General features: G+C 29.0%; 1 protein-coding gene across 2 annotated transcripts in view; it reads right to left on the bottom strand.

Moving 5' to 3' along the window:
* Positions 1-23,656, bottom strand: part of LOC109599793 (matrix metalloproteinase-2-like) — a 69,657-nt gene that overhangs the window by 8,509 nt on the left and 37,492 nt on the right. Inside the window, exon 2 of one of the 2 annotated variants that reach the window (XM_020015828.2) lies at positions 18,359-18,627. In XM_020015828.2, coding sequence (XP_019871387.2) covers positions 18,359-18,627 — 269 coding nt within the window. Of the gene's footprint in view, positions 1-1,910; positions 1,997-18,358; positions 18,628-23,656 lie in introns of those variants that run through there. The other variant, XM_049970484.1, reaches the window with a different exon arrangement.

Here is a 23,656-nt window from a genome sequence, read left to right on the forward strand (position 1 = left end):
GTTAATTATATAATAATATGGGGGATTGTTATATTACCCTGATTTCTTATGGAAATTGTAAAAATTATACGGGAACGTTACATAAAGTGTTCCCACTTATTATAATTGTACGTAATAATAACATTAAAATGTAATTCTTCCTTTTTGATATCAGTTAAAAGTAGTTTGGTCTCGTTATTTCTTTAAATAATAAAGAAAAATGAAAGTCATTCAGCGACAAATTTAACAACTAGACTAAAAAGCGAAACGACGCTACGATGCAACGTCTCAATAAATTACCAGATGCGAGAGTCAATTGTGATCAATTAATCAACGTAACAACTATATTAATGTCACTGGGTATCGGGGGAATAATACGAAAATGATAAATAAAACGGTTGGAATTTAAATAATCGTCAGGATGCCATTTGTGCGGTTTTTGATTTTTGGACGCGTTATCTGCAGCATGCGCCCTCGCATTTCCTGCACAAACATTAAGTCGTTGTTCGGCATCGAGTTGCTTAAATTCGCGTTGTGGTTATTACAACAATTCGGTTTTTATTGATGACAGTAGTTTGTGTTGTTCACTTTTTTTCCATATCTGGTGCTATTTGTAGTTTTATTATGAATTCCTTATTTTTCCTTACTTTCCACTTTTTACTAATCCTTATTTTGGGTTATTACATTTTTTAATTAAATTATAGTTTTTTCTGTTTACTGGATTTTATTGTGATTTGATCTTTCAAATTATTATTTATTTTATTCGATATAAATGAATGATGATTATTTATATCATATTTTTTTATTTAATAATATTTAATAGACTAGATACAAAATAGACAATTAAATTAGATATTAAGAATTATAATAATTTCATATAATCAGTTGACATTAAATAAATATATCATACAGTTACTTAGTAAATTAAGTCTTATTTAATTTCAAAAAATAATAATTCAATTAATTATAATATTATTTGGGTAGAAAATTCAAAATTATTCATAACTAAAATAGACATGATTCACGTTTACTGATGATAGTATTTATCAGTTTTATTGTGTGCCTTAATCCTGTTGATTATAAAATTGAACTAAATATTCAATTTTTTTGATAATTAAAAATCCCCACTTGTATTAAAATGGTTTAAAATAATTGACTAATTTTTATATGTTTTAAAAATAGAAATCACCAATAATAAAATAATGATAGTAATAATAAAATACAAATTAAATAAACGTATATTGAAAAATTAAAAATTTTAAATGTTTTTATTAAATATTATTAGTCAAAGTTATATTTAAAGTAATTTTCATTACATATTTATAAGCATAATTATAAAAACACATGGCTATTAAATAAATATAATTTTATTTATATAAAATGTAGTTTTAATTTTTGTGATCACTTTCTTAAAAATGTTGAAAAAAAAATGTGCAGATTGGTCAAGAAAAAGATTTTTTAAAATGATACAAAGTTAACTTAAGTTTAAAATATTTAATACATAAATAAAAAGATATGGCTATTTATTCAAAAAGTATTCATATCCTTTAAAATTTTATATAAACAAATAAACAATATCATAAAAATATTAAGATATTTGAAAAATATATTAAATAATATCTAATTTTTAAAGGCTTATAAACTAATCGTTCATTAAAGAATATTAAATTTTAGTATAAAATACTTTTATTAAATTTTTTATTTATTTTAGATCCAAATCTAATAAGTAAATAATTCGTAAATACTAATCAAACAATTGATAATCAAAAATCCCCATTTCAGGATCTTATCTTATATAAGTTTAAAAATAAAGAAAATAAAAATCCACTTCAGTGATTACCTTATCTTGGAAAAGCTTTAAAGTGTGCCAAAAGCAACTACCGAATAACGATTTGAAAAATCACAGAAAACCATAAAAATCAGTCGCATACCTGAAACCCAGCAGCCGAACGGGACGAACACTAAGCACGTTTCGGGTACGTGAAACTGGATGGAGTGGAGCGCGATCGGTGGAGAACCGAAAGCTCGCCAGCCGGCACAAGAAACTGACGGACGCTTTTGGTTAATTTACTTTTATAAGCTGCCGTTTCAGGATAGTGCGTGCGCAACGCCGCCACCCAAACATTGAATTAGTAAAAAGCAGATTTCATGTCAATGAAAATTTACTTGTCACTTACTTATTCATGTCCTCTTTAAGGATACATCGATTGTACGTATGGGAAATGGCGTGCGGTCGACCGGGGGGCCGGCGAAGAACACGGCGGAAGGAACGAGGGGCCAGTAACACTAAATTTTTTAAACACCTTGTACGAATCACACGGAAATATTAGAGGCTTAAAGCTAAAATATTAGAACTAAGAATATATTTAAATATTTATTTTATTTTGATTGGAAAAAGGAAATGGACATACATAAATTTACTTATTTATCGACTTCTAATATTAGTGTAATAAGTTTGTATTAATAATATGCAATTTATTTTATATTAGTCGTGATTTATGATGTAAAAAATGACGAACAAAATATTTTAAATTCATACAGTACAGTGCGGTCGTAAAGAGGGCTTCTCCTTAATAAATTTTCACACCAATTATGTTTAGATATGACAGTTGAATTTCATACTATTAACAAAAGGTGTAAGGAGAATATTTTGCTCGATTGATAAATAAATTTAAATAGTAAGTTTAATCATAAAAGAAAAATAAAAAATTATGAAATGAATCGCTCATAACTTTGTAACTACTCATCCTTAGCCGGCAAAATAGCATTGAGTATACAATAAAAATACCTTTCAAATGAGATGTCATACAAGACCATTCGTTTTTATTTTGCATGATTTTCATTCGAGGTTGAAATTTTGTTCTATCTAAAAGTTATATATAAGGGGTTAGGGTCTTTCTGGAATCTTCTTGTATATACAATGTTAATTAAATAAGTTTAAGAAAATGTTTTTATATTTATTTTATTTTGAAAGTCAACTGAAAATTAGAATGCACCATCTTTCTCGTCGAAAGAAACAAGCCCTAATAATTAGCTAATAAGTTTGCAACAAAAACAAAACATTTATTTAACTTTTTTTAATTTTCGTTTACAGAATAAAATACTGATGAACGGAATATCTTAGATTTATATACAATATAAATTATATAAGTTTAAAAAAGTGTTTTTAAATTTACTTTATTTTTGGAGTAAATTGGAAACTGAACTAACTTTCAAGTTCTAATATCGATCTAATAATTACGTAACAAGATAATAAAATATATTTAAGTTTTCTTAGTATTAATTTGTGGGATAATAGAATGATGAATGGAAGGAATAGGGACTTTTAATATTTATTTTATTCTGAGTCAAGTACATTGGAAAATATACTTATCTTTATAATTATAGAAATAATCAAGTTATAATACATATTATTATTATTATTATTATTATTATTATTATTATTATTATATTATTATTATTATTATTATTATTATTATTATTATTATTATTATTATTATTATTATTATTATTATTATTATTATTATTATTATTATTATTATTATTATTATTATTATTATTATTATTATTATTATTATTATTATTATTATTATTATTATTATTATTATTATTATTATTATTATTATTATTATTATTATTATTATTATTATTATTATTATTATTATTATTATTATTATTATTATTATTATTATTATTATTATTATTATTATTATTATTATTATTATTATTATTATTATTATTATTATTATTATTATTATTATTATTATTATTATTATTATTATTATTATTATTATTATTATTATTATTATTATTATTATTATTATTATTATTATTATTATTATTATTATTATTATTATTATTATTATTATTATTATTATTATTATTATTATTATTATTATTATTATTATTATTATTATTATTATTATTATTATTATTATTATTATTATTATTATTATTATTATTATTATTATTATTATTATTATTATTATTATTATTATTATTATTATTATTATTATTATTATTATTATTATTATTATTATTATTATTATTATTATTATTATTATTATTATTATTATTATTATTATTATTATTATTATTATTATTATTATTATTATTATTATTATTATTATTATTATTATTATTATTATTATTATTATTATTATTATTATTATTATTATTATTATTATTATTATTGATATTAGTTTAATAAATAATGTAACACGAATATGCGATTTACTTAAATTTTCTTAATATGAACGGATCATTTAAATTCATGTATACAATGTTAATTAAATAATTTTATTTTTACTGTAAATTGAAAATTTTAATACATACACTGTGATATTTTCATATCATTTTAGGTATTGGATGTTAATAATTAAATAAATTTAGAAAATATTTTTATATCCTTTATATTTTGACACTAAATTGAAAATTAAAATGTATTAACTTACTTTATAATTATCGAAAAAATAAAATTCTGTATAAATGTTTTTATAATATTTCTGAAGCAAGGTAAGGTAAGGGAAAAACAAATGAAATGAATTTTAAATTTTACATATAATATTAATTAAATAAGTTTAAGAAAAATAAATACAAAATATGAACGAATTATTTTAAATTTATATATACAATACAATTTATAGAAGTTTACGAAAATGCTTTTATATTTATTTTATTTTGAGAATCAATTGAAAATTAAAAACAACAATTTTTTTTATAATTATCGAAAGAAGCTAGGTCAAGTTTATAACTAATAGGTAACAAAAGACACAAAATGTATTTATTACTATTAGAATAAAAGAAAGACAAATGAAACTTTAATATCCAATATTCATTAAAAAATCTCAGAAAATGTATATGTATTTTATTTTTAGTATAAATTGGAAATTCAAATATAAACTTACTTTAATAATTATGAACAGAAACAAATTCTAATACATATGATAGGTTAAACTAATTTATTATTTAAATAAGTTTAAGAGAATATATTTATATTTATTTTGTTTTAAAAATAAATTGAATATTAAAATGCATCAACTTTTATAATTATCGAAAGAAACAGGTTCTAATATTAATATAATAAGTTTGTTAGAAGAACATAAAAGTTAATATTAATTTATGGGGTAAAACAAAGATGAACGTAATATTTAATAAATTTTAATATAAAAAGTTAATTAAATAAGTCAAGAAAATATTTTTATAACTATTTTATTTTGAGTGTAAATCGGAAATTAAAATACATAACTTGCTTTTAGTTTAGATGAATATAAAAGTTTTCTTAAAGTTAATTTGTGGTGTAAATCTGTAACAAATGAAACATTTTAATATTAATTATGTTAATATATTTGCTTAAAGTAAATGTTAAAAAATACAATTTTTATTGTTTTTTAGTAATTACTTTACCACCACTCTATTAAAACTTTTTAATGTAAACTTCATTAATTTCATCATTTTTGAATTTTCAACGAAACTAATAAAGGTGAAACGTTTTATTTTATGTAAAGGAAACGCAAACGTTCTTAAAAATGACAAGAACAACTTGTAACTCACTTAAACTTTTATTTTTGTTACGATGCAGCCAGTTCCGACATTTATACAAATTCGAAATTAGATCAAACAAGTTGTTTTTTGCCAATCGGTTCGGCGCTAAATTGATTTATGAACGCGACATTTTCAATTTGTATTTTTCTTGTGGCGTTCGTCCGCGTTTTATATTAATAAACAGGAGAAAAGCGTCAACGGGACTATAACTTAATTTTATCTTAAACGTCGACTGCCGCATTAAAGAATCGATTATCGGCGTGAAATTCGGTGATTTCCCCCCGTGCCCAAATTGCATCCGCTTCTGCTCCGCCATTTTATTTATAAAATAATCATCCGACTAATTCTAGTCGATTATCAGAGCGGGAAACAAGAACACCTAAAACACAAGCAAAAATTGTCTCCGATTTGTTTGTGTTAATTTTATTATCGATGAAACAAATATTATGGGTATGATAGTTTTTAATTGCGATACGGAGCTCCATGAACGTCGCGAGTCGTTTTTGGTGACATAATCGAACATCGGGACGAGAAAGATGGAACACGGGATCGTTTAGTGGAAATGCTATTATGGATCCCCTGGGACCAGAAAGAATTCCCAATTGAGGGGGCGTAAATTGCATTAAATATCATTTTCGACGACAGACTTTTAATAACTGATAAATAGTATTTTATTATTTACCATATGACTGAGGTCCGGCTAAAATACATATTTATTACATGTACATGTGGAAATTTTTTGTCATGTCTTAAATTGGGTGTATTTTGAAATATAAAATAACATTTTTGTACGCATGCATTTTTTGTATGATAATATGCAACACATCAGCATGCATATATATCAAAAAAGATAATGCAAAATTATTACATGGAAAAAATGATTATGTAAATATGTGGGCGTAAGCGGAAATTAATTAATAATATTGTCATTAATAAAATCATTCTTGTTAGATTTTTATAATGTAAACGTATACATTTATTACAGTTTTATTTTTAAGAACAAAATTGAATTTGTTGGAATTAAAAATTGAACAAAAGTATATTACAGAAAAGTATGAAAATAAAAACATTAAAATTTAACACAGATAAATTAGAGTAATAAATATTTCAAACATTGACTTTGTTGAATGATTTAACTGTAAGATAAAAGTGGGATTGAAATACAGATTAGCTCAAGTTTGTTAAGGCCTGCAAAATTCAATTATACTTTTCAGGTGTCTAATTACTTGTCTTGAAAAATAACACGAGTCTCGTGCAAGAATTTGTCGATTTAGAATCAGGAACAAAAAAGGATCCGTAAAATACTTCTTTGGATTTAAAATTATTCTAATGTACTTAAAATCAACATTTTTAAAATATTTTATTTGCGGTTAAAAGAAAAAAGCTATAGTACAAATTTCAGTAAATAATGCGAATTTAATTAGTGCCTTTGAGTCATGTATCATAGGGCATGTTTAACCTTAGCGAGGTGCAATTGACATTTCGAAATATCAGAGCAGTAAAGGGCAAATAAATCCCTAGATATTTTATTCTTTGCTCGCCGGATGATTTTTAAACATTCATCAAATAAATTATATTTGTTAATGATGGTACAAGGGATAGTATAATAAAAACGTTGGATATTTCGAACAAATATATTATTACTTGCGATTTATAATTTATATTTTTATTTTAATATTTTTATACAGGTGCCTAGTGTATTTTACATCTAATTAACTAGATTAATATTTATTATTTAATAACATTATTAGTATTTATAACTGATAAAATAAAAAAAAATTCTAGACAGATAATTTATAATAATTTTAATTATAATATCTGTATAAATATTGATTTTAGGGTTTCTGTGTACTTTAAACCGAATTGAATGTTTAATATTTTTTATTTATATTAATAAAAACAAAACCTATTTTAACTTTTAGTACATTTTTCCTATAAATTAAAACAGTAAATTTAAAATGATTTAAAAAAATTTCTAAGTAGTCAAATTACAATAATTTAATTTTGTATCTGTCTAATTTATAACATAGATTTAATAGTTTTAAGAAGGTTTATTATACATTTTAAACACAACAAAACATTATTATTTTTTTAAATTTAAATTATAACTAATAAAAAATATAAAAAGTAATAAGAGTATATGTCATCAAATATATATTTTATGTTTGTAATTTATAATTTAGATTTAATATGTTAAAAGTGTTATTGTGTATTATTTTTATTTTAAATTAAAACTGTAAATTTTAAATAATAACATTTCTAAGTAGGCAAATTACTATAATTTAATTTTAGTATCTGTCATCATTAATTTATTTTAATACAATTTAAGTTTTAGTAAATTTTTCTTTTAAATAAAATTTTAATTTGAAATGATAAAATTTTCAAATAAGCAAATTGCAATAATTTAATTTTAATATATTCCATCATATATTTCATATTTCTAGAAATTTATAATTTACATTTAAAGAATTTCAGTCTACTTATTAGTAAGTAATATATATATATATACATTCACCAAATACCAAATGTTCTTGTAATTTATAACTTACTTTTATTTTTTTTAAAGATATCACTGTCCACTTTAAACCTTATTTAAATTTTAATTTTTTTTGTCTAGAAAAAGTATTGTCTATTTTAAACGTACATAACAGTATTTTTTTTAAATTAAATCAGTTACACCTGATAATGTGATAAAATTCTAAATTGAATATACGTTTCAATAGTGTGTAGCAAAATGTTAAAAAAGTTTCAAAGGAAAATATTATTATAGTTCGATTCAACGATTTCTTGTATGATTGACATTTTCAGATTGTGGATATCAAAATCCTCGATTTAGCACCGTGTCAAGTCAAACGGGAACGCTTCTAAACAATGCCCACGCTAAAACAATATCTAATAGTCAATGATTTAATTTTCCGCAAAATAGGATTCAATTTATTTTTCGATCTGCATCTGACATATAACACCAATTACCAAACGAAAAATTTTAATTGAAATTAATTGTCTGATTTAATAAAGTGTGTACTTATACCTGTTCGAAAACATATGTCACACACATTCCGCAGGAATATCGTTATCAAGTACTTTTTAGTTGTCGTGCATTTAGGACGATTGTTAAAGTTAATATTCCGAACGGATTTTGCGTCAATCATTCCAATTGATTTTCGCCAATTGTCCCACTTTTTGTTTAATTGAAGAATGCCCCCGTAATAAATCCCAATTGGCCGAATTTAATTTTGAACACACGAAAATGTGATTTGCCACCACCATATTTGTGTGGTGTACATAAAACGTATAGTCAGTAAGTCAGTGTTAAAAATGATACGATTCGTCGACGGTCGAGAGCGGAGCAATTTTTAAAACATTTAATTCCATTAATGAAGTTTAGCGAGGCAATACAGACGAAAAAGAAAATTTCGTAAGTAATTTATGAGATCAATTAATAAGCTTTTAGATTGAAAGCCTCTACTACAATAATCCATTAGAAATGATATTAAAGCAATACGTATGTCAATGATCAATCGCATTCAATTATGTCCGGAACTTTAAGCTCCCATGCTCTTCGCGATATTAATTGTAAATGAAAAATGCCCGAGAACGTATTTTAATACATTTAGTCGATTAGCCTGACACAGATTTGAAAATTTAAAGACAAAGATTAATTCGATACTTGGAGATTGAAAGCTGCAGCCGATCGGAAATGGAAAATATAACAAGCATCGATTCGTTGAGCTTTTATCGAATCATTGTTTCAATATTAAATTGTTCGACGAGCGAAAATATTTCAGTTATAAATTTAATTAAACACGAAACTAAAACTGTTTCTTCGGAACGACAATCCGCATTTGCCGGAAGAACAATTTTCTAACGAGCATTATCCGATTTGTCGTTGAGCCATTCAATTATCCTAATAAAAATCATTAGGCCATAATTTAATTAATGGAATTTTTCGTAGCGTGAAACCATTCATGGCTAAAATCTTATGAAATTAATTTTATTGATTCCGTTTAATCTCTATTCCTTACGCGTCTGGGGACTTATTGTCGAATTTGCACCCTGCACCCAGAACGACCCTTGATAAATTTATAAACTCGATTAATAGAGTCTGGAGTCAACGTTATCACAACGAATGTGAACTTGTAATTTCGACCGTTACGAACGCGATATAAAAACGACATAAGTCGCTAAATAAAAAAACAGAAAACTGAACGTTGGTGAAGAAATTAAAGTGTTAATTTATCAGTTCATAAACCGCGGTGCAATTTGTAACTGGTTGGTTTACTTTAATCGTCTGGAAAGTAGGCGTTCATCGAGCTCAAGCTTCCATTTTCGCTGAGCCCGCTGTTAATAACCATTATAAAATATTAGCACCTAAGTCGTGTAGTCGTCAACTAAAGCGCCTCATTCCTAATCTGTTTAACGTTCAATTTGTATTTTATTTCTGCACTAATTTCCATCAAACCTCCGGTGCTTTACAGCGTCGCGCAGTTCCAATCACTTAGCTACTTCAGTTTCGTGCCTCGACAAAACCACCGTCGGTTTCGACGGCGATGAAGGAGGAATTCCTTCAATTCATTATTTTTTCCATGCCCGAACGAGGGCCCGGTGTCAGTTGATTAGGCATTAGAATTTTTAACCCCGGCCCTTCAGCCGCGATCCTCCACCGTCATTGTTCTCCACGTGACAGACGGGCCCGATCCCACCTATAACCCCGTATTCCACATACGTGTCCGTGACAATCCGCGAGCCCCCTCGAGGGGGACACGCGCGGGCGGGTCACTCCAGTTTCGAGCACCGGGACCGAGTGTCGCGTGGAGGGCCGTGACGTCACACACACAACAACTCCAAACCAGGAGGACACTTCATATTTGCCGCGCGACACTCGCCCCAGACTTCCGACTTGGATTGTCTCCTACTTGTCAAGACAATATTTGTTGAGTGAGTTCGTTTCTACACGCAACCCACTCTCGGCCCTATCGATCAATGAAATTCCCTTTTTTTATTATTTTTTAAATACGTTTACCATTTTTCATTACAACCGGAAGCTCTAAGGAAACAATGACGGATTTAAAATGGCAAAATCCAAAATCTGGATGGAGAATTGACCGAGTTATAAAGTACATTCCTTGTTATTTCGTTCGTCCAATTAATCGCAAATCCAATTTCAATCTGCATACAATTCGACGCGGTATGAAAACCTGGGCCGCTTTAAGTCTACATCCCATCCATCGCAGAACGGCTCGACTGTCACCACCAGCTACCGGCTTGTTTCAGCTTTCAGATCCGAGGTCGGTTCTCTCGTTTTATCCGCGGCAATACAATTTACAGATTACATTGTCACGTTTGGTGCTCTGTCCGCGACAATTTTGCTAATTAGATAATTAATGATGGTTTTTCGAGTTCTATTATGGCGTTTGCATTTATTGTTCGTTGCATTGCGGTTAAACACTAGTCATTAATTTGTTTAGAAGTGAAGTACAGTGACAGAGATCAGTCGTTAATAGATTTAAAGATGCAATTTCTTAACATTTTTGTTTAATATTCAGTTCAGATTACGTTATTATTATAACAAAGTAAATCATTCTTTACTTCCTGTTGACATTACCTGGATAACATGTGTGTTTCAATAATAAAAAACTTAAATAAGAGCAAATGAGAACTAGAAAGTTTACTAAACATTAAAACAACGTACGTGAAGGTACCTTCACTTAATAATATTCTTTACCAACTGTTGAAATTATTGGTACTTATATGATTTTGTTTATTCCTAACAGTAAAGGGGAATTTCAATTCTAAAAAGCTTAAATAAGAAAATATTTTGAAGCAATTTTATGAAAATCTACGAAATTATTAAAACAACGTAACTTCATTTAAGATTGCACTATTATTTCAGAGCAAAATATACTTTACTAAGTGTTGAAATTATTGGTATTTGCATGATTTTGTTTATTCCTAACATTAACTAGGTATTTCAATTGGAAAAAGCTTAAATAAAAATAAATTTTGATACACTTTTATCAGAATCAAGAAGTGAATAGACTCAGTAAATACTGCATTATAATTTCACACTATATGATTACTTACTGTTGAATTTGTTAATCCCAACAAGCTTAATTAATTGATTTCAAAAAAAAAAAAATAAATAAATAAAAAATCAATTTTGAAATAATTTTAGGAAGACAAAAGAATATACTAAATTATCACAACAAAGTAATATTAGTTAAGATTACTTTATTATCTCACAGTTTATTACTGTTGAAATTGTTAGTACAAAAATTCTTTCTCATTCTCTGACATTGCATAGTTAACATGAGTAGTTCAATTCTAAATAAGAACAAATTTTGAATCAAATTTAATTAATTACATTATTATTTTAGAGTAAAATATTCAAATATATTTCATTAGATGAACATGTATTTTTGACAGAGTATTTCAATTGTAAAAAATTTAAATAAGTATAAACTTTATTAACCAGGGAATGAATACATTAAACTCTTAATAGAGACTACATTATTTATTCACATTAAATAATTATTTACATTACTGTAGAAATTGTTAATCTAAAGATGTTTGATTTCAAACATTGTTTATTCTTGACATTATCTGCTTAACATGCCTATTTTAACTGTGAAAGGTTTAAATGAGAACAACTTTTAAAACAATTTTATGAGAACCAGAAAATATACTAAACTATCAAAACAACGCAACTTAATATAGTTATATAGTTAATATTACTCTATTAGTTCATAATAATTTATTTTTTATTTACTGTTGAAATTATTAATACAAAAATTCTTTGTTCATTCTTGATATTATCTTGTTTACATGAATATTTTAATTATAAAAAGCTTATTGCTTAAGCCAATTTTATGTGAAACAGAGAATATAAGAAACTACCAAAACATAATGCATCATTTAAGATTGTATTATTATTTCAGAGTAAAATATTCTTTACCAACTGTTTTATAAGAATAAATTTGTAACAATTTTATGAGAAACAGGGAACATACAAATTTATCAAAACAACGTATCTTTCTTTTTCAAGTTCTTTGATGATCAAAGTATGATTTAGAAGCATAATTATATACTCGGTGTCAAAATATTTTGATTATTAAACTTATAATATATGAAGATGGAAAGTTTACAGTGTCTAAAAGGGTTCACATACAATATTTAACGGTGCAATAAAATAAGTTTAAACATAAAATTATCATCAGCCATTTGATATGGAGCCCTTGGTGGGTGTGAACTTTCAAGTGCCTCGTTTAGTGAACACTCGAGAAGGGAAACGTTAATTGAGAAAAGAAAACAGGCCGACACCGCCAGTAAATTAATCAAAGCCTATCACATTAGAAGCTTAATTAAAATTTGATTGCGGTCCAAGCAACTGAAGAGAGTTCGGGCGGAGAAATATCTATTTCCGTATTGCCGTTGCATAATCTAATCAAGGCGCACTAGATGGATGAATTGATGGATGCGGGAGACGATAGGCGAGCCGACATGTAAGTAAAATGCCGGGAAGCCGTCGTAGAGTGCCTTGTGGCTTAATGCTAAGTGCTCCTTGACGCCTTCATACTCCGCGAACCGCCCCGAAGGTTTGTGTCAATCGACTTGCCAATATTTCACGGTCGCGATATGTTTTAGATTTTTAGCAGACACCTTTCCTCTATACTCGTGCTCCCTTGTTTCATTGTCATTGTCTCGTATCGTCTTCGAACGTTTCAATATTCAAAGGGAAACTGGCCACTGGGGGAGTTGTAAGCTACGTAAATTTCGTGATGTGATTTACAGTTATTTGAACCATGGAATTGGAAGGGGGGATGTAAATTTATTCATGAAAAATTGACACATTTTAACCCATATGTGAGTTTTTGGGTGAGCGTTAAAAGTGAAAATTTAACCAACTGAATTGCATTTTACATTTTAGAATCGGGTCCCAGCAAGTAATGGGTAGTAATATATGTACCTATCTTCATTTTATTTATCATTTAACGAAATAAAGAAATCACTTTGAGTAGTCATTTGATATCAAAACATTTTATTATAAAATAAAATTATGTTCCATATGAACCAGTAACATTACTAATTTATTTTGTTTCAAAGCTACCAGTCATCGTCATCATTGGATATTGAAAAATTATTTTTATAAATCTAATTTTATTTACTAATATTATATTTACAGGTTTTATAAAATTTCAATACAAAAATCATATTTTCTGTGAAATTGTTCATATAATTTGATAATGTTAATGATTTTAGTTAGAAACATTGACCAAAAATTGATATGTATAAATTAGCAGTACCATTATGCACACGTTGATATGCAAAAACGAAATTTTTACTGGAATTTCCTCTGGTTTTGTTAAAATTATTGACGTAGGAGAGACAAACAGAAATTAACGTTTACATAAACCTTTTAAACTTTTAAACCACACAGACAACTTCGTACCTATGATACCATAAATATGAATAATTGAATGTGAAAATGTGAATGTGAAATTATTTTTTATATTCTTTTCAATATATTCTAATGGATAACTTTTATCACTTTGCTCTTTGCGGCGCTATCCGCTCTTTCCTTTCCAACCGCTCCTTTCGTTCCAGGGTTGGAAGCGAGTTCTCTTCTTCGAGAACTATTACCGCTGGTGTCCCGCAAGGTTCCAAACTATCTCCTACTCTCTTCAATCTCTATTGTAGCGACATACCATCTTGTCCTAGAGTTACTATGGCAATGTATGCCGATGACGTTGCCTTAATTAGCTCCCACAGATGTATAGTTTATGCGGGGATCCATATTAGGAACTTCCTGCCTAAACTGCTCTGTTGGTACTCTCGATGGAGATCGGAGATCAATCCTTCTTAATCCGAAGCTATCTTCTTCTCAAATCGACGAAGGTTGCCACCTAAATTCCATATCAATGATCACCAAGTTGAGTGGAGTCCCAGCGCCAAGTACCTGGGTGTCATACTTGACAAGAAACTCAGTTTCTCTCGCCAGGTCGCTTTGGTAAAGGGGAAAGCTCTAGCAGCCTTTGTTGCTTTGAAATCTTTCTTCCTTTCTAAACGTCTTTCCTCTTCAGTTAAGCTGTGTGTTTTTAACGCGACAGTCCACTTTCTCTTCACCTATGCTCTTCCTATATGGGGCACCGCCGCCCCTTGGCTCATTAGGTCCCTGCAAGGGACCTACATGAGGCTAGTGAGGTCGGCCCTTGGTGTCCCATACTATATTCGTAACAGACAAGTCTGTTTCGAATACAACATTTCCTCTCTTTTGGAGCTGCGGCGCAAACATGCCCTCAATCTCCGGAGATCTATCTTTCAACACTCTAATCCGGAGATTGCATGCTTGCATGACATCCAACCCTGTGAATCTGACAGATGCAAGAGACCTTGTCTCTTGGCTGTCTAGACCTCTGCGTCTCTTTGGGACATCTTTTCTTTAGTATGTGGCGGTTAGCTGCAAACTTCTTTAATTTTTTCCTTCTCTCTATTTTCCTAAACCTATATGGTTATACTCTTAGGCCATGATCTTCAGATCGGTGCCCGGAGAGGGGTTTTTAGTCGGTTACTCCGACACTGCCTTCGACTTCCACCAGAAGGCGTCTTGTAGATTTTCCCCTCTTTGACCCAATAAAAAAAAAATTTGCTCTTTTAACATTTTGATGAACTTGGCTAAATATATATATCTAATACTACATAAACGGTAACTGATTTTAATATAATGTATTTATTTTTTATTTTACTATAATTAAACTTAAATTAAATAAAATGTAAATGACAACATGTTTGTATTGAGTAGTTCAGTATACATGATGAAAATATAGTAAAGTATAAGAATAGTTTAGTATACATGCTGAAAATATGTATACTAAACTATTATTTATAATCCTTGAGATCACCAAGGCTGTTGTATATGGTTTTTTCAGCAAAAAGAAGAGTCAATCATCAAATATTGTTTTTACATATTGGTAAGGCACATACACACATACGTGTTTACAGAAATATGACTTTTTGGATTAAGTATTATCTAAATTTCTCACAAATTTAATGATCTCAGATAATGGACAACATAATGTTTATTGCGCTCTGGCTAGTATGGTTCCTTACGGTTGAGTACGTAAACTAACAGTTACTAAAAAAAATTATTAGATTTATAAGTGTGAAAATACAAAGCGTATTTGTATTAGGTAAATCATATTACTTGCCAAAGAATGTTTCGTTACAATAATAAGTTATTTTTAACAGAACTCGTGGTTCAAATGCTTCAAACCTATGTCTTATTAGTACCATGAATAAAATATAATAGTTGTACTGCAAAATAGAATAATTTTTATACACACAAATTTATTTATATGTGTAAAGTATGTAATTGTAAAATGTTTTAAAGCATGTTCAAAAGCTAGGTTTGAGGGAAATAATAGGTAAAATGTTTTATGTAAAATTATATTTAACTTTTAAAGAGGTTAAAATAAAAAAAAACTAACGTTTACTAACTGTGAAGTAAAAATATAATATAATTTAATAAATAAATAATAAATAACTTAGTAAGCCGCAGTATTATTTCAGTGATGACATGATATTAGGTGTTTTTAGTTTCTGATTTTTTGTGATATAAACATTTGACTTTCGTCGAGTGATTCAGGTTGAAATTGTTTCGTATAGTTTATTACTATTGGGTTGTTCGGAAAGTCATTTCGTTTTTTCTCGACAGAGGATTTAATTGTATTTTTTTGCACCCAACTTCACACTTAAGCCGTATAATTTTTATATACATTGAGAGCTCATATAGCAAGGCTTGTGTGTGAAAAATTTCAATTAATTCTACGCAGTAGTTTTTGATTGGTGCCCTTTTTAATATGGAGAGCGATAAGCTGCATTTTTGACGTATCTTACTGTTTTACTATAGAAAAGGTAAAAATGCTGTTCAAGCCAGAAAGAAATTGACCGATGTGTATGGAGAAGGGTGTTGACAGTACGCCAGTGCCAGAACTGGTTCACTAAATTTCGATCCGGCAATTTTGATGTCGAAGATGCACCACGTTCGGGAAGGCCGGTTGAAGCTGATAAAGACGCGATAAAGGCATTAGTTGTTGCGAACCGGCGAATCGTGAGATCGGATTGAGGTTAAATTTATCAAATTCAACAGTTTATGACCACTTGAAAAGACTGGGATTATCCTCGAAGCCCTCTCAGAAAGAAAAATAACGAAATTACTTTCTGAACAACCCAATATAACACAGAATTAATCGATACGCATTTTATTTATCTTAATAGGCTTGTAATCGAATCGAAACATCTTTATGCTGAAGCTTATAAATATCGCCAGCTTCCTTTACATGATGTCTTCATCGCCTGATTCATTGAGCAAAACAGTGATAGTTATCCGGAAGATTTAGGTCCGCTTCTACACTTAAAGTATAAGAAGAAAGTACAAGTTAACTAGTGGGAGGAGAATATCAGCCAAGATAGGAATTAGTATTCCTCTTGTTTGTACAACTCTTGATTCGTACCATACATAACAAATACAGGTTTTAAATGCATTTGATAATCAAGCAAAACTAGTTTTTCCAGGTTTTTTCGTTTTTCTTCCCAAATAATTTTTACGGATAAAGTATAATTTACCCGAAATTGAGTTGACAATTTTTACAATACTATGTTTGACCGACGAATATCTCTAAATTTTAATGAAATTTGCTGAACATTTGGATGGGTATTGTAGGGGACTGATTTTAGGTTCTGTTACTTTCCTAAATGGATTAACAGGTGCTGATTATCCAAACTTCCTATACAATACAATCTTTTGTACCGTATTCCTTTGTACTAAATGTAACAAATTTGTTATAGTTTGATGCACTTTTGTATCTTTCTTATTTGGTTGTTGTTATAAGCTTTTTGTTTGCTAGTAATAAATAAGGAAGTAAATGCAAATAAATGTTGCTGTTGAAATTTTTTTTATTATCTTTTAATATCCTTTTCTATCGCATTGTACCATTTATTCCGTGACTCTGCATTCTTTGCAACCCATAAATAATTTTGTTGGGGCAGTAAAAGTAATTGCTTACAACTAAGTAATATACAGTACTTATAACCTTTATTTTTGTCTCAGCTGCCATCAAAATGCATTCAAACGTACAAATGCGCGATATTACTATACGTTTGAAGAAGTATATGAGCAACGATGACGTCAACAGTTTGTCGCATATTTTCGAGGTCGTCACCTATTTCACTTGAGAAAAGAAATCAGTGGTTATTTCAAATAAACAAATAAGAAAATATGTTTTATTGTAAATACATATAATACATATACATTTCTTTATGATTTAGAATTTCTAAACATATATAATTTGTAGTGTTCAAATGTTCTTTTATATATGAGTTTCAAAACAAATTTAATATTCCCTTATTTAAAGAGTATTTTTTGTTATTCAAGTTTCACATTTTATGGAGAAAATTAATGCCGTAAAACGCATATAATGTTTTCCAATAAAAAGGTCAAGGGAAAATTTCCCTTCCTCTTTTATCAAAGTTTATAATGTAAATTCGTAATTTGCATATTCATTTGATCTTGAAGCCAAATTGTGATTCTACACATTAGAATATTAATATTAATAAACCTAATAGTTTTCCTTAAAATTTTAAATGTTATTATTAAACAAATAATAAAAAATATTTTTTTAAAAATAAAAGGATTTAGTTCAATTTAATTATTTAAACATCTGTTATAAACTTTTGTTTTTTTTATTTTTGTATAAAACAGTTATTTTTATTTTTGTATAAAAGAAGTTTATTATATTTTTTTTTCCTGACCATTTCCGAAAATGAATTAATATCTTACCTCCAGGTAAGGTTGGTCTTAGGCCACGGTGAGCCGTGTGCGACGAACCGTTTCCTTCTGCCGGATGTCTGTCCGCGTTCCTTGTCCGGACGTCCGCACCGCGGTGTCCGTAACAGTTTCTCCGTCGCGGCGTCCAGGACGCCGCTCGCCGGCAAGCCGGCGAACTTCTGCATCTCTTTGATGGCGTCCCTTATAGATTCCTCTGTTCGAAACGCGCTGGCGACATCATCCCGATGTTCCATGTACCCGAACTGCATCAAATAGGATTGCTGCAAAGCAGGAATCATGTGTTAGACTAGGCATATATAGATGGCGCCACCAAGGCAACTGTCACAATTGAATATTTGGCGGGCAAACTTTAACTTACTTATTTTAATAATTTAAACTTAAAATAACATGACAAACGCACCAATTTTATTTGAATATAATTTAATTAAAAAAAAATTAAAGACGGAAAAATAAATGAATAAGAAATGTTACCTTATTATCTCCTGTATTTACTCACATAAATAAAACATAATCAATTAACGCAGTGGAAATGGATTCAGTGAACAAATACGATCGTGCGGTTCATTAAACTTGTACTTGCGCTAATTGTTTAGTCTGTTTTCGCATTTCTTTCACAAAAGGAAATTGAGTCACCGCGATATACAAACGAGATTTTTTTTTCACGAAGGTTCTCATGCACATTGACTTGCAATTCGCATTGAATGCAACAAATATTTGTAGGTCACTCGAGTCATGCATTGTGCTAATTGGCGTTAAGCAATTTCCTTAAACAGTACAATCAAACGTAAAATACCCTATCATTTTTTTATCGCATAATGTTTAGTCGCGGCGGCCGAGTGTTGAAAGTTACTCATTTTCCACGTGAACCCACACGTCCAAAAAAGAAGAAAAAAATCCGCGAGACACGTTTTATGTGATTTACTTTTATCTTTTTCGACCCGGCGCACGGTCCAAAGGTGTTTGAAACACGCAGATATATTTGTATGATTTATGCGAACAAGAAGTGCAGCGGATGTAAGAGGCAGGTACTTACATACGATTTACTTAGAAGCTTGGCTGGAACGTGTTAAGGTTGAATAATACGTCTGGTTCAGACTTTGCAATTTAGAACATAACACGGTCTCAAATTGTGAATAATTGGCCATATTATGTGGTAATGTAGCCCACTCTTTGAGCTTTATATAGTTTTGGAACAGATGTAACAGTGCCTTTTTGCAGATCCTTCTAAATGTTTGCTATATTTTTATTTTCTTAGTTCTTCCAGACGTTTGTGTTAAAGGATTTAGTTTTAAGTTTTAATGATTAAATATTTTCTTTGATTTTATTAAAAAATATTTAATGAGATGTATGATCTAAATATTTTTGTTATTTAATGTAATATTAAGTACTAGGTAAAGAATAATTTTAATTTTTGGTTCATAATTTATTTGATTTTGAATTAGGTTCATATTTTATTTGAAAGTGGCACTGAAGATGAACAACGTCAAAGTTGTCCTGAAAGCTGAGCCAACAGAAAATTATGCAATATCTCATCCAAAATCCTCCCGTAAGATATTTGAAAATAGGTCAGTCATTAAACTGCGATAAATCAACCATTAAATGAGTTTTATGCAATGAATTTCATCAAAAAGACAAATGGATTCAACATAAATTAAGAGAGAATGAAAATTAGGCGTTTGACAATTGCCAATTCTCTCCTTGCATCCAACGCAAATGAGCCTTTTATTAATATAAATTGTTACATATGGAGAAAAATGGGTTGATTATACTCTCCAGTCTGGAGAATGGCGAACCTCGTAGATCATTGCTTAAAAACAGCCTTAACCCAGAAGATCTTGATGAGTGTTAAGAGGAGTGCGTCTGCATATTGACTACCTACCAAAAAGCCAAATAATCAATTGCAAAAGAAGTTGTGCTTATTTATGATAACGGATGTCGTATTAGACATTCAAAGAAAGCTCCAAAATTTTCTTCGCATCCACCAATTCAGTTATTTATCCATGTAATTAATACTTATTTTAAACGTTGAAAATATACTATTTCCGATACCTAAAAAATCATAAAATTGAGATAAAATACAAAAAAATCAGATTCAAAAATAGAAATCTGTTTATAAAAATGTACCAATTATGTTTATAGAATGTCAGAAAAATTTGTTATAAGAATACATTTTTTAAAATATTACTAGAATTAGAAATATTACTAAATTTTCTTTTGTTAACTTATGCAATAAACTAATGTATCATGCAATAAATTAAGTTATTGATTTTTAGTGAACAGTTTAGATAGTAATATGTTTTAAGTGGTGGAAGAGAATGATAAAGAAACATAAAAACTATTTTATAGAGATAACAACTTAAAATGTAAAGAAATTTATGTTTAATAAATTTGATTTTATTGCTATACTTGAAAATTCTAGATTTATTGGACTTTTATTACAATTTACTGTAATCTTTGCACACTTCGGGGGAAATTCGTTGTAAGAACCCACGAGGCATGCTCATATTCTCTTGTAATAAATCCTCAGCGAGCATTATCAAATGCACAAACATAAATCCAATAAAACTGTCAAGATAAGATTCTGAAAGTTGGGTATGTTGAATGCATAAATACAGTATGCATATCCTAAAATAACACACCACCACTGAAAAGACTCCCATTATCTTATTTAAGATTTGCTTATCATGGACACGGCATGTGTTATGATATGATTACTGATTTATCTTCTTCGTTGTTAATGCATCTCATGATACCAAAAATGAAAATGTGTGTCACTTTTGTCGGACTTTATTCACTGCTCTACTGAAGTTATCTCGCAACACTTGTATTACCGATAATTACTGTCCTTATATAATGCTGATTAACCTATTATTAAGTAACTTGGATAATGAATCATATATGAATTAGGAACAATAAAACATCACGTACACTTCTAATAATTATTTTTATTCAAAGTTCAAAGGTTTATTAGAGAACTCATCCTGTTATGTCATAATCTGGTTAATTAGAACAGCTTCCGGCTTCTATTACAATGCTTGATTAGCAATTGAATTAAGCGCTAAAATATAGTAAGACATGAGGGTACGTTAATTAAGTTTTGTACGCAACGTAGACAAAATAATAAAGTAATTGGTTGATGGGGCGATAAAATTATACAGCGACCATGAATTTCCCCTAATTTAGATCATACATCAGTAACTACAGAACTTTTTTCATATATATTGATTTTAAGATCTTCAAAAATCTCCCGAAATAATCTGACAAGCTCTCAACAACTAATACTAGTGAAACATTAAGAACTCATCGACCCCTCATTCCACACATTTTTGTTGAATTAGCAGTCTTTTTGAAGACAGATCAAGAAAAAGTTGCAGATGTTTCAGTATTTCACCGCACTTAAAATGTCGTGTCATCGATTTTACACCCCCTAATAAATGTATCACCATCTTCGAAACGGGGTGTAGTGATTGCCTAAATAAACAGTAAGGCATATGTTCCCGAGCCAAAGTAATATGCAGGCACGTTTCGACACTTAAAACTTCTTCCTCTCTTTTTCAAAAGACTTATTGTTGGATCGGATTAGAATATAATGGGCGACACCTGTTTTACGTCTACAATGCAAAATAGAAGTCGCCGCGTTTGGAGATTAAAAATTTATCAGGCTTGAAAGTTTTTCATTAAAGATGGAGAGGGGTTACGGAATAGTAGTTCAACCAGGTTGTTTTGTTCCAAGGCAAACCGTCCAATCCCGCTATGGACCCGCAAGGAAAAAACGACAATATTTATTACGGTTAATTGTTTAGTGCGATGGTAGCCGAAACATGCTCTTATTCATAAACAAAAAGTATTCAGGTGCAATTTCTCTTTTCTGGTCTTGACCATATGGGTGCGACCAAAACAAAGAGGACTGGTTTGGGACAAAATGGCAAAAAAACCACCATTTTTATCGTAATGGTAAAGTTCAACATATCCTTAATTACGTTTACTTAGTAATAAATATGTGAAATATGATCTAGCACACAGTTGCATAAACTGCACTTGAACTTTATTTTACATGTATTAAATTTCAGATCTGTCAAGTGTTCCCTTAAATCTCATAAATCATTATATTGTATTTTCACTCGACTCGACGAATATAGAAGGGTGGAAGTCTATTTTGAATACGACTCAAATACGGATGTCAGTTACTCTTTTGATACGCTCCGACTGTTTATCTATAAATAAATCCTGTGTCAGTTAAGCAACCGTGAATTACAAGGCTGAATTCTAGCACTTAATTAATCCAGTAATGAGCGTAAAAATACCAATATCCCAACTTTCGAAGTTCCATTTAATTAGTCTTTGAACTAAATGTTTGTTTGGAGCAATCTTACGATAAAACTTCGTGAAAATGTTTGACCTGGTTCTTAGAGTAGAAGTGCACAAACATTTGTAAAATTAATTTCTACTTATTGAATTTTCATTAAAGTACTGTTTGAAGTCGTTACTGAATTTCAAACAAAAAGTAATACGATAATTGACGAACGAATCGCATTAGATCTAATTAGCTCTTCCTTTAGGAATTGCATGTTATTTGAACCAAACAATTTAATTTTAATTTTAATTTTTTCGTGCGTGGAACAATGAAACAATATATAAAATGTTACTTGAAATTTTCCGGTCGAAATTAATTACGAAAAAGGTACTCCGGGGGCGGTGAATCCATTAATCTAATTAGAGGGGAAGAATTTTAATTATTATATTCATAAATTAATCAATTAACTAATTGTCAACCGCGTCTGCTTGCCCCTTGAATTAGGATTGATATATGGACGTCTAATTTTAGCCGGTGAAAATTCCGACTGTAACAAAAGGACATTTAATCAATTTCACTGCGTTTTCTGCTCCAATATAAATTATTTCACAAGTTGCGGCTCGTTAATATGGAAGAAATCACTGGTCTCAGTTTATTGTTTGTTTTGACTGTGGAGCTTTTCAAACGTTTTAACTGTTATAACCTGGAAAAGGCAACATTTCAATGTGCACATGTGTAGGATGGCCATAAATTACAGATGTAATCCCTTATGTGTAATTGTTTTTTTGAAATAATAACATATTCTTGCTTGATACATTTATGAACATGCAAATTTATGCACAACGAATCCTTAGTTCTGTTGCATACATATTTATGCGTGTAGAGATTACACGAACCAAACAAACAATGATTCTATTTAGTCTATTTTGGCACTTAGAACTAATTGATTTGACATACTTTTTTTAATGGGCCGATAATAAACCGAACGCACAAAA

Source organism: Aethina tumida, chromosome 1, assembly GCF_024364675.1.
Source record: "Aethina tumida isolate Nest 87 chromosome 1, icAetTumi1.1, whole genome shotgun sequence".
In the NCBI taxonomy this organism is placed as follows: domain Eukaryota; kingdom Metazoa; phylum Arthropoda; class Insecta; order Coleoptera; family Nitidulidae; genus Aethina; species Aethina tumida.